Below are 12,501 nucleotides of genomic sequence, written 5' to 3'. Positions count from 1 at the left end.
TCTCAAGTGACTCAACTCTCCAATTCCCAGGGTTCTGCATATACCCTCCTTGATGTCATCTTCCAGACCATGCCAGATGTTGGGCAAGTCTTCAAAGATGACATAATCAAGATCCTAAATCCCAAAAGCCTCCATCAGTCACCTACGAGCTCCAATGGCCCTGCTGGGGTCCTGAGGGAGATAAGTGTGAAAGACACTCCAGGCAAAATCACTCTTTAAGGCTGGTCCATGGGAAATACTCAGAGCCCCCTCCTGCTGGTGAGGGACACTTCGCTCCTCTTTTGAAGGCCCAAGAGTGAAGGACTCATGGGACATGTGACAGGGCATGGTGAGGCGGGCTTCTACACAACCGTGCCTCTTGTCTAGGCAAAGAGTCATTGCAATTAGACATGTTCACTAATCCAGTTTGCTAAGGTCGGAAGCCACAATAGAGTTGGAGCCAAAACCTCAGGAATAAAGAGAGTCTCTTTTCCTGGAATGTCCTCAATTTTTCATTAAGGACATTTTTTAATGTCCCTCCTCTTCCTCCTCCTTTTCTTCCTTTTCTTCCCCTCCTCCCCTCTGCCTCCTCCCCCCACTCCTCCTCCTTCTTTTCATTTTGCAATAACTCTAGACTCACCAAAAAAATTACAAAAATAGTTCAGAGATGTCCCACGCAACCTTCAGCCATCTTACCCCAATGAAAGCATCTCACGTACTGTAGTACATTGCCAAAACCAGGAATCAATGCACTTTTTTTCCTCAGGTAGATTTGGTACTTGAAACTCCAGAAATCTCTTTCCATCATGACTAACAAAACAGGTTTATAGTTTTCCAAGTGCTGCCCTTTGAAGAGGAAGTGCTTTGAGTCCAATCCAAGCCAATGCTTGAGGCACAAGACTGCAGTTTTCTGGTCTAGTTTGCTTGTGAAGAGCTGAGAATCGCCGGAGCATCAAAAAAATGGAAATGTTCCTGCAGATTGTCACCAGAGAGAGCAGAACTGATGGATGTTAGAAGATAATCCAGGGATGGGTCCTCAGCAGGGAGGAGAGCTAAAGGGCCAATGCAGGTGGTTACTGGAGAAGTTATCTAGATTGTTTTTAATGAGAGACATTTCTCACCTCAATGGGTTTCCGAATGAGTTTAGGTGGTGGAAAACATCATTAAAACAGAAGAAACATCAGTATATTCCAGGCCCTGAGAGTAATCCACCTACTTTTCCTGGATGAAGTCCCTTCTGAAGAGATACAGTACTCTCTTTTAAGAAGATGGGTGCAGAAGCCCAGGAATTCAACCCGGGGACTTCCCTGGTGGTCCAGTGGTTAAGACTCCAGGAGGGGCGTTAGCCTAAGGGGCCCCTGCGGAGAACCCCCCAAGGCAGCGAGCTGAGAGGAGGCCCCGTTTCCTCCTCCGTCATCCTCATCACGGCCTCTCATCACAGCCTCAGCGACAGGCCCTCTAGAAGCTGCCACACAAAAGATAAAATCCCCAGGTCCTGGGCCAGCACAGCTAAAACCCCTCAACCGCTGAGGGTGAGAGTGGAAGGAAAGAAAAGGAGAATAAGGAGAGCAAGCGAGAAGGAAGAAGGCGCAGCGGCGAGGAAGGAGAAGCAAGTTGCAAAGGAACGGAGCAGAGCGGGTCAGAGAAACACTTAACCACAGGCCAGGAGACGGCATCTCCCGGGGAGAAACTGCGCCACCCAGCGGTCCAGCTCCGCGCGGCTGCCAGGGCTGCTCCTTGTCCTGCCGTTTCTAGCCGGCGCTGCCCTTTCTGTGCTCCCGGCTACCGCCGCTGGTGAGTGGCGTTCATTGAGGTCCTCAGCCGGGAGCCTGGGGCGGTTTCAGGGTCCGGGTGGGATTCGGTGAGCGTCCCGGGGACCGTCTCACTGGCGGTGCAGCGGGGTGGGGAGTCGGGGGCGGGGTGAGGTCGGGGAGGGGCCGGGAGCTGCTCGGGGCCTGTGGCCACCACGGCAAGTTCCCGCTTTTCAGTCTCTTTCCAACTCCCACCCTCTGCTCCCCCTGCTGCACCCGCCCTCCCTGCTTTCCTCTTCCTCACACATCCCCGTCCTCTGACTCCCCTGGCTGGGAAGGCTGCCCCCAAGCCCGGGTTGCTCCCGTCAGAGGCGATCAAGGGCTCTTGGAGGTCCGACGCTCAGGCGGCCACTTCCCACCGGTGTGTTGGGCTCCCTCTTAGGCCCCTGAGCGCTGTCCTCTCCTCCTGTTCTCAGCTCTGCCCTCTTCCCGTTTCTGGCCTCGGGAATCGGGGAGCTTCCAGGCAGGCAGCGCTCAAGGGCCTCAGTCTTTGGAGTTGGGGGTCTCTTTCTAGTGACCAGGAGCTCTAGGAAGGGCCCAAGGGCCCTGAACCACACTTCCTACTGCTGTGGGCACCGTGGCCGATCCTGACTTTCACTGAGAGAAGCGACAAAATATGTTTTCACATGTTCAGATACAGGGAAGTCATTCTGGCTTATACATGAACTAAGTTGAATTTTGCACTAAGTAAATTGCCTCTTTGTGGCCTGTCAGACATAACGTTGTACATCTGCTTTAATTATTAAAGGAAAGGGCACATTGACCAGAAGTAAAGAATGTCCATGTTAAAAATAAAGACTAAATGCCCCTCTTCTTGGGACTCCAACGCTGGTTCACCTTTGATGATAAGACTCCCTTCCCAGGTGCCAAAGCCATAGTGTACGTGCTGTACGTGTACGTGCTGGTCTATTTTTTTTTTTTAAACCTTGGAGAAATGTAGCTCTGACTTGTTTAATGTTCTTTGTTCAGACAAGTTATAAAACTGTGCTGAAGGGGAATTCCCTGGCGGTCCAGTGGTTAGGACTCAGCGCTTTCGCTACTGTTGGCCGGAGTTCAATCTCTGGTCCAGGAACTAAGATTCTGGTGCGAGTCAGCCAAAAAACTACCTCCCCCCCAAAAAAAACACCAACAAAAAAACACAACTGTGCTGAAAACCCTGCTTCTCCAGAGCAGTTTCTCAGAGTTATCTGGGAAGCTGGCTTCTGGACTAGTCCTTAATTTGGCTCAAATAAAACTCTCTATTCTTTTTTTTTTTTTTTTTTACTATATTTTATTTTTTGAATTTTTGAATTTTATTTTATTTATTTTTTTATACAGCAGGTTCTTATTAGTCACCCATTTTATACACATCAGTGTATACATGTCAATCCCAATCTCTCAATTCATCACACCCTCTACTCTTATTATAGATTGTTTATTCATTATTTTCACTGAGAGAAGTTAGGATCTGACAGTTTTGGAGCCAAGGGATTCTTCCTGTGATTGCTGTGGTCTCCACTCCCCCACCACCACCAATATTAATTCTAATTTTCTGCTGTGCACGTGTTCCCACACCTGATTCTCTCCTTGCCTCCTCCCCTGCCATCTCTTGCGCCCCTCAGGATTTGCCCTCCCCCTCCCTGCTGTTCCCTCCTCTCTGCGGTTCTCTGATCCCTTCCTAGGGCATCCTCACCCTCATCCTCTCATCCCTCATGGATCTTTACCTGCAAGGATCAGTCACCTGTATGGCTCCTACCTTCCCCCAGCTTTCACTAACCTTACATTTCTGGGGTTGACTTTTGCCCACACTCACTTTTGCCCAGTATGAATTCCCTACATCCCCACTAGTTTCATCACCAGGGGGAGCTGTGGTGATGGGCCTTGACGATAATTGTACCTTGAGCACAGTGAGCAGCCCCTGTGGGAGGACCTCTCCCCCAGTCTTGGCACCCATCCTCCTACCTCCGTCCCAGTGCATGCACCTGCTCTTGGCCCTCGTTCACTGTGGGCCTTTCACCCAGCACTGCCCCTTCCCCACTCCTGCATCCCAAATGTCACTCTCTGGAGGCTTCCACTCTCCAGGCCTCAGGTGCTGGACTCCACTTGCCCTAGTCCCTCTGCACCTACCCCCATGGCACCTTGCCCAGCTCCCACGCCTTGTCCACCTGCCGTGGGCCCTCACCAATTTCTTATCAATCACAAGCCCCCTCTTGTGATGCCCCAAATCACCACCTCACCCTCACCCTCCCTCACCCAGAGCACCCCTCCTCTCCTGTCTTCACCCTAACCCAAGGTCCCCCAGAGTCACCCCTGAGGCATGCTCATCCCCTGCCCCCCAATCCAGGCCCTCACCACTGTCTCCTCTGCAGCCCCTTGCCCTTCCTCCCTCCCCAATAGGAATACTACCCTTGGTCCAATTGCCCACCTCCTTGGCCTTCATCACCCTCTCTTAGGTTCACTGACCCCAGTGGGCTCTCACTACCTCAACCATGTATCCAAAATCCTTGTTGATGTCACTTGGTGAGTTGGCCTTTCCCTACAGGGGGTCTTCCCCCAGCCCCGCCCTCCTGTGCTGGCTGCCTGACCCACACCCTCTGTGGAGATGTGACCTGCCCCCAACCACTCCCACTGTGCAGGTCCCTCCCAATGTGCACCTTGGCTTTCCAGTTCTATTTTCTCTTGCCACCGCTCCTTCTAATTCTCCATGACCCTTGGGCACATGGCACTGACTCAGGCCCCCAACACCCACCTCTCCCAGGGGACACTGGCAGGTCCAGCCACCTCCCCACCTGGGGCCTCACCATGCCTCTTGCACTCTGGGCCCAGACCCACTGCTTCACCTCCACCAGGGGTACTGGCCCACCTTCCACTCTCTTAGGGCCACAGCCCAGCCCCTCAGGCCCCTCTGCCTCGTGCCTCACCCTCCCTTGAGCCCACCTCGTCCATGATGAACCTGCCCCACGGGCAGCAGCCCTTGCTCTCCATCTCACCTGACCGGCCTCTGAGCAGGGATGCCTCTGATCCTGGGCTGACACTGCCCCTCCATCCCCTCTGACTCCACCTCCCCTCACCCTGGTCTTCCTGCTTCTCCCTTGCCCCCTGCAGGCCAGCCTCTCCCCTTGGCCTCCTGCCTGGACCCTTAGGGAGCTGGTGCCTCCCTGTCCTGGCACTTGTCCTGAATGTTTGCCCATCTCCACCCCTCCCTCCACTCCTCAATTCCCCTCTCCTTCACTCCTCTTTTTCTTTTTCCCCCTGTGTTGGAAAAATTCTCATTGTGGTCCCTTGTACACGTGCATGTTCTGCATCCTCAGTCCTGGAGCAGGTCAGGACAGCAGAACTTGTCTGGTAAACATTTGATGTGCACTTGTTTCTGGAAAGCTGTTTCATCTGCGGTTCCCCCTTCCCCAGGATCACACAGTCTTCATTACAACCTCATGGTGCTGGCCCGGGATGGATCTGTGCAGTCCAGCTTTTTCGCTGGGGGACACTTGGATGGCCAGGCCTTCCTGCACTATGACCGTGAGACAGGCAGGGTAGAGCCCCAGGGACTGTGGGCAGAAGAGCTGGGAGCTGAGACGTGGGACACAGAGTCCAAGGACTTGACAGAGACCTGGAAGGACCTCAGAAATCTTCTAGCAGAAATCCTGGCCCTGCTGGAGGAGAAATGAAGTGAGAGCGGGGAGAGGCCGAGAGTGTTGTGAGGCATTTCCCAGGAGATTCTGGGGCCCAGAGCAGGGACCTGTTTCTTTCCACTGGATGTAGGGGGAAGGGACAAAGGAAGGGGGTCTGTGAGTTCAGCAGGGGGGTGGCCATGACTCAGCAGGACTGGGAAGACATGGAGGGGAGCAGGGAGGGAGCCCTCTGGCTGGAGTTTCTCACTTGGGTGGGAGGACAGAGGGACACGGGGACTGGAGGAGTCACTGCTGGGGTGGGGTGGGGTGCAGGTGTGAATTCCCTCCAGGAGATCGTGGGCTGTGAAATTCAAGAAGACAACCACGCCTGGGGCTTCAGGCTTCTCTACCAAGATGGGGAGCTCTTCCTCTCCTGTCACCTGGAGACCCATCGATGTACAGTACCCTAGTCGTTGGGTCCGACCTTGGCCATGGAAATGGAGAAGTCCGGGGACACAGATGGCTTTCAAAGCAAGTATTACCGGGCCCACGTGCAGGGAGAGCTTTGTGGAAGACTGCGGGGCTATCTGGAATCCTGGACAGGCTTCAGGGAGAGAACAGGTACTGCTCCTGGACCAGGGCCCTTCCTCTCCCCCAGACCCCTAGAGCCTCCACGCCGTGACTCTGCCCACAGAGACCCTCCCTGTCCTCTGGGTGCATATATGCTCTGTTGGCGTGGTGTCCTGCAATTTCCTGCTCTGTTAAATCCCTATAGAAAGATGGCAGGTGGGGAGGGGAATGAACTGCCCCAGTGACAATCATCCAGGGAAGCAGTGGGCCCTCTGACAGAAACTGTACCAGGGAAAGTGGGTGTCAGTCAGGAGAGGAAGGCCCTAGACTGGAGTGGGCCCCCCTGGCTCCCAGCCTGCCTGTCCCAGAAAGTTCCCTGCTGGTCCCCAGGAGCCCACCCCGCACGGCCCGCTCCTCAGCATCAACACGTGGATCCAAGAGAGTGAGGCCCCGTCACAGCCCCTCCTCCTGCCCGGCTAAAGGAACTGGGCCCCAGGGTGCAGAACAGACTTGGAGCAGGTCTGGGGTGGGCGAGGGCTCAGCCAGAGGTGGAGAGTGGGGAGCAGCAGCCCTGTTCTCTCCGTCTTCCTTAGAGGGAGCAGGGCTTGGCCCCGGGCCTCACTGGCTCTGTGCTTTCTCCCCCAGGGCCCCCAGCCGTGAACGTGACCCGCAGCCAGGACTAGGAGGGCACAGTCAACCTCACATGCTGGGCTTTTGGCTTCTTTTCCCAGAATATCTCAGTGGCCTGGTTTCCAGATGAGGAACCCATGAGCTGGGAAGCCCAGCAGTCTGGGGGTGTCCTGCCTGATGGGAATGGGACCTACCGGACCTGGGTGACCATAAGGGTTCCCCAAGGAGAGGAACAGCGTGTCAAGTGCCACGTGGAACGCAGCGGGAATCACAGTGCACACCCTGCGCCCTCTGGTGAGCCTGGGGTGAGCCTGGAGGGGGTTGTGACCCTGGGAGGGTCAGAGGCCAGGGTCAGGGAGAGGAGAGCAGGCCTGTGGCTCTGGGGTGCCTGGGTTATATAGAATAAGGCCCTTTCTCAGGAGAGACCCTGGTGCATCAGAGTCGGTGGTGGACCATCCTGGGTATTGCTGCTGTTGTTGTTGTTATTATCATCTGGCTTTGTGTCCTTTGCTGCATGAAGAAGAAGAAGAAGACAGCATCAGCTGTGGGGAGCCCAGGTGAGAAATCTGGGCAGGGGGTGGGGATGGGAAGGGCTCTGCCTGGGATGTAGGATCCCCCACGTGTCCCTCTGCACAGATATGAGAGGATGACAAGCCTCTGTTCCAGGAGCTGGACACTGGGGTATTTGTGAAGGGAATGGGAGCCACGTCTGTTCTAACCCCTTGGTCCTGCCCAAGGCCAGGGCCAGGCTGGGGCCCTTAGTGTCCAGCAGGGGTCTCTCTTTGCTCTGGGTGAGACTGGGCGCAGTGAGGGTTTCAGCTCTCTGCTCTGTTCTCATCTTCTTCTGTCTACTCTCAGCTCGTCAGGCCTCATCTAGGGGTGATATGTTGGGTCATGTGCTGGTTGGGAGGGTCTAGGTGATCATGGATTGATTCAGAGGGAACCTGCAGTAAAGTGTCTGTGAGCTTGTGGGGAGGGGTTAAAAACTGAGGAGGAATTCAGAGGCCAGGCATGGGCTTATCACTTCCTATCTGCATTTCTCTCCCCAGTTTTTCAGCCATCATTATGAATCCAAGGAGCTACTGTATAGCTCAAGGAATTCTACTTAAGGCTCTGTGGTGACCTAAATGGGATGGAAATCCAAAAAAGGGGGGATATATGTATATGTATAGCTGATTCACTTTGCTGTACAGTAGAAACTAACACAACATTATAGAGCAGCCATACTCCAGTAAAAACTTTTTAGAAAGAAAAGATAAATATAAAACTTCAGTTTAAATAAATTTAGTTTTATACAGAAAAAAAAAAAAAAAAGAATCCAAGTAAAAGAATCATAAGGCTCAGACTAGGGTTCGGTGGATGGTGCCAGAGGCCTGCCTGTGATGCGCGCTTGTGAGGCCCCACCTAGAGATGTTTTGCAACCTCTCCACGTCCTCCTCCATGAACTGTCTGCTGAGTTTCGTTTCCTCTGGGTCACCCTCAGCCTGCATCCTTCTCAAGGTCCCATCACGTGCCCCCATGCTTGCTGGAATTTCCTTGCCCATAATATAGGGGAGTAGTGAGCAGATACCCCTTGACCATTTGGGGAGAGGAGAACAGCCAATCCTTGGACAACTGGGGTCACTGATTTTATCTCACCTCCAGGTTCTTTCCTGTCCAGCCCCTCGGGACACAGTCCAAGGGCTCTTTAGAGGAGGGCACTGGGTCTGTGTTCTGTGGCCTCACCCTGCCCTCCCTGAGCCAGTTCCCTTGCTCATGGTGGTCACTGCCCTGTAGATTTGGAGAAGGGGATGGTCACATTGATTTCCCCATCATCAGGTTGCTTGAGGGGAGAGGAAAAGAGCAGCAGAGCTTTGTGTTTGGCAAAGAGCAAAGGCAGAGCGTGGAACAGTGAAAGGGTGGCGTGTGCAGAGACTCAGCTCCTTCTGTTGATGCCACCTCTTTGTGTCACTGGCGTGCTTGGGGACGTGGTTTCTCATCCACGGGCCCAATTCCCTTATCATTTGACCTTCAGCCTGGGCATACAGGGATGGTTAGTCACCCTGCCCCACAGCAAGAGGCTCTGTCCATGCAGCACCCAGAGCAGGGGACCAGGCAGCTCTGTAGTTGCTCCTGCTCTCACCTGGGGCACCCCCGACCCCTCCCCACCCACCCCACCCCCAGGGAACATGAGTTCTGGTTCCCTTGAGACAGAAACGGTTGTCTTGTATGTCACTGGGGCATTTGCTAGGAAAACAGTGTGAAGATCATGTGCTAATTTCTCAAAATTACTTTTAAAATTTTTGATGTCCAATACAAATGTTTATGATTTCAGATGGCAAAGCTCAATAGAATTTCCTCCAATACTGACCTTGCGGTGCATATTAAATGAAAGAGGAATTCAAATGGGGCGCTGCCTGTGGGAGGTGGAGGGTGGCAGTGGCAGTCCCAGGGTGCAGAGGGGGCCAGGTACAGCCTCGGGCTGGGGGTGTCCCCCCCATCCACATTGAGCAGCAGATCCCTACAGCAAGGGAGGGCGGCCTGGTTGAATCCCTGCCTGGAACAGGGCAGGAGGGACTGTGCAGCCTCAGCCTAGCAGCAGCACTTGGGGTAGAGCTGGGATTCCAGGAGCCGGTGGACCTGGAAGGAGCAGGGAAGGCCAAGTGCACCCTGAGAGCCTGGGCGGGGAGTGAGGGTCGCGGCAAGGCCAGGAGTCTGCAAGCCAGGGGTGCTCCAGGGTCAGGTCAGGGGTAGGGCCTGTGGCAACCCAGTTTTTCTAGACGGGGCTGCTGTCACCTGGGCTTCCCGATGGGCTTTCCAGTTAGGAGCTGCTGGCTCAGGGCTGGGGGCGGGCAGGAGGTTGTGCTGCAGGTGGAGGTCAGGGCCTGAGGTGGAGCCGGGCAGTGGAACAGGTGCTTGTGCAGGTGAGGAGGCCCGAGAACGGAGGAGAGGAAGGAGTTGTGTGTGTGTCCACTCCCAGGCCTGGAGGAACGCGGAGTCGGGACCTGTCTGTGACAGAGCCTCGCACTGTGTCGGGGATGGGTCCGGGCTTAAGGCGGGAGGGCTTTGGGTTTCCACTCCTGGATCTTGTCCTTTCGTCCTGCCAACCTTTGTCCCTGTCGTGGAAGGTGGTGGAAGCAGGGACAGGTGATGATGTCGGGGAGTCAGGGGAGGAGTCCAGCAAGGGCTGGGCAAAATGGGGGCAAAATAGGAGGGGTGTTTTCTTCCCTCAGAGAAGGACAGAACCTGACTTTGGAGCAACTGAAGGAGAATCTCTGAGGGAATAAAGAGCAATATTCTGCAGCCAATTGGTCATTTATTTATTGGTTTATCCTTTTCCCCAAAGCCGTTAGCCTACAAGACCTGGATCAATGCCAGATGGAGCCAAGTGACCATAATGGCCTCACACAACCGGGATTTCAGTCCTTGTTGTCAGGCCCGGCGTCCATCAGTTCCACTGTGGAAGCTTAGAATCTGCTGCCAGAGGCCTGAATTCAGCTCCCTGTTCTGGTCTTACTAGCACTTTCCCTTTTGTGTGTGTTCTATTATTTATCTTATTATTTTTATGTTTTATTTTATTTGTTATTTTTTTAAGGTGTAGTTGATTTACAATATAGCACTTTCCCTCCTTTTTTAATTTATTTTTTATTGAAGTATGGTTGAATTATTGAACACAATGTTTTGTTAATTACTGCTGTACAGCAGAGTAACTCAGTTATACATATATATACATCCTTTTTCATATTCGTTTCCATTATGATTTTTCACAGGATATTGAATATAGCTCCCTGTGCTATACAATGGGACCTTGTTCTTTATCCATCCTATATATACCCGTTTACATCTGTTAATCCCAAACTCCCACTCCTACCCTATCCCACCCTGCTCCCCCTTGGCAACCACTAGACTGTTCTCTATGTCCCTGAGCACTTTCCCTCTTGATGCCTCAGTTTCTTCATCTATGAAATGAGAAAAACAGTGTTTATTTCCAGTTGTGGTGGGGACGATTAAAAGCATTCATATATGTGAGGTGATTGCAGCTGCACTACACTAGTTACTAACTCTATTTTTGTTTTTTTATGTTATAATAGAATACATGGATAATAATTCAATTATTACAAATAAGCTTTATCAGTAAGTTTCCTCACTGTGGCTTCTCCCAAAATGACTAATAGCAGATTTCTGGAAACTTGAGGTTCCCTTCACACCCTGTCACAATTGTATATGCATTACTTCATGTCTGCAATATCTGTATAATTTCATATTAAAAGTTTTGATTGCTCTTTAAATGTACATGTCTGGTCTGTGTTTTATTTCACGTGTCTGGGAAGGGACAGTGAGTAAGATTCTGGGGAGAAGGAGGGGTCTATCTCACTGCCTTGACGCGGCACTAAAAATTCTCCACCTCTCTCTCCCCTCCAGTTCCCAGTGACTGACAGATTCACAGCAAAGCATAAAGGGCTGGGAGAAAATACACCTGGGGCCAGTGTTCACGGGCTGACGCTGGGCGGGGAATCTCCCCTGAACAGTTGTATCCCTCATGTGATGAAGCAGAGCTGAAGGGTGATATCACGGGAGGGGGACAGGGACAGGGCTTTGGGGTTTCCTGATTATGAGGAATGGGGGTCAGTCTGCTTCTAGGGTGATGTGACTGCTGGGAACCCTTGGGCTGAGGTGAGAGAGTAAAGGAACCCAGAAGGCAGAGGAATCAATCAAGCATCAGCATCTCCCTCCATCAGTTCAGACTGATTTCTGCAGGGCAGATGGGGAGGTGAGATTTCTCCATCTGATCCTCAGTCCTTCTTGACTTCTGGTCTTGGGGCACACAGGTGAGTGGTGCTCTTCTTGGTCAGGACAACCTTAGCCCCACCCGGGTAAAGCACTGCTGGCAGAGTGTACTAGGGGGCACCTCCCACAGACTCGAAGCAGCTGACAGGAGCGCTTTCTGCAGCAGGACCTGCCTGGAAGCAAGAGGGTAATGAGGGGCTCTAGTCAGGTACTGTTCCCTCCCTGCCGGGTTCACAGGGTGCCCAGTAAGGTAACAGGGATAGAGAATTCATTCATGCATCTATTTATCCAGATAGGTGTATACTGACGTATTCTTTCATGTTTTTTTCAGGGTTGATGTCATTCACACACTTGTGGCTGCATGTTTCCATTCGAGTATCCTTGCATTTTAGTCAACTCTCAAGTGCCATTTGTTGTACTCAGTTGTCATTAAGCATAAACTTTCATACTCATTCATTTTTGTGGTTTGTTTGTTTGTTTGGTTTTTTGCTGCACCACACAGCTTGTGGGCTCTTCGTTCCCCGACCAGGGATTGAACCCGGGCCCACAGCACTGAATGTGCTGAGTCCTAACTGCTGGACCGCCAGGGAATTCCCAGTGTGGTTAATTTAATCTGTAAATTAAGAGGTCAAATATCTGTGCTAGTTTTCTCATGAAATAGACTATTATTGTAGTCCTCTCTGATTCTTCTCAATTTCTGCCTTCCCAGAGGTGACCACTTTCCATATTTTTTAGCTGATTCTTTTGGCTTTTACTTCCAAGTCTCTAAACAAAATGCCTTGTTAGAACTGTTGCTTGATTTTTCTGTCACAGCCACTGTCTGTCACATCACACAGTGGCTGATGCAATAGTTAATAGTCATTGCTTTCTTTCACGCTTCCCATTCCTTCACTTTCCCAGTTTATTTATATAGTGATCATGTTTAGTTTATTCAGCTTTTTCTTTTGGGTGACTAATACACTCATATGTAAACTCTACTACTTCTCACTTTCTGCACAACCTCTTGTTCTCCCTGAGTTAATAATTGCCTTTGTTTTTGTCTGATTATTTTCTACGTAGCTCTCATTAATTGAACTTTGATGTTTCTTCTATTTGTATGATTCTTTAAAGAAGTGAGGATACTTTGGGCATTCTATCAGTTTTTCCTTTTTGGA

The 12,501-nt window shown here is 51.8% G+C and overlaps 1 protein-coding gene across 1 annotated transcript; it reads left to right on the top strand.

The window, feature by feature from the left end:
* Positions 1–228: 228 nt before the first annotated feature.
* Positions 229–10,030, top strand: LOC103011038 (MHC class I polypeptide-related sequence B-like). The gene is given in 8 exon segments (XM_028161785.2): positions 229–258; positions 1,641–1,773; positions 5,178–5,438; positions 5,714–6,001; positions 6,596–6,874; positions 7,000–7,137; positions 8,460–8,462; positions 9,906–10,030. Coding segments are annotated over 8 exon segments (1,257 nt in total).
* The last annotated feature ends 2,471 nt before the right edge of the window (positions 10,031–12,501 follow it).

The sequence above is a fragment of the Balaenoptera acutorostrata genome, chromosome 10 (genome assembly GCF_949987535.1).
Source record: "Balaenoptera acutorostrata chromosome 10, mBalAcu1.1, whole genome shotgun sequence".
Classification (NCBI taxonomy): domain Eukaryota; kingdom Metazoa; phylum Chordata; class Mammalia; order Artiodactyla; family Balaenopteridae; genus Balaenoptera; species Balaenoptera acutorostrata.
Note: the sequence above shows the minus strand (reverse complement) of the source record. Positions and strands in the feature narration are given on the sequence as shown.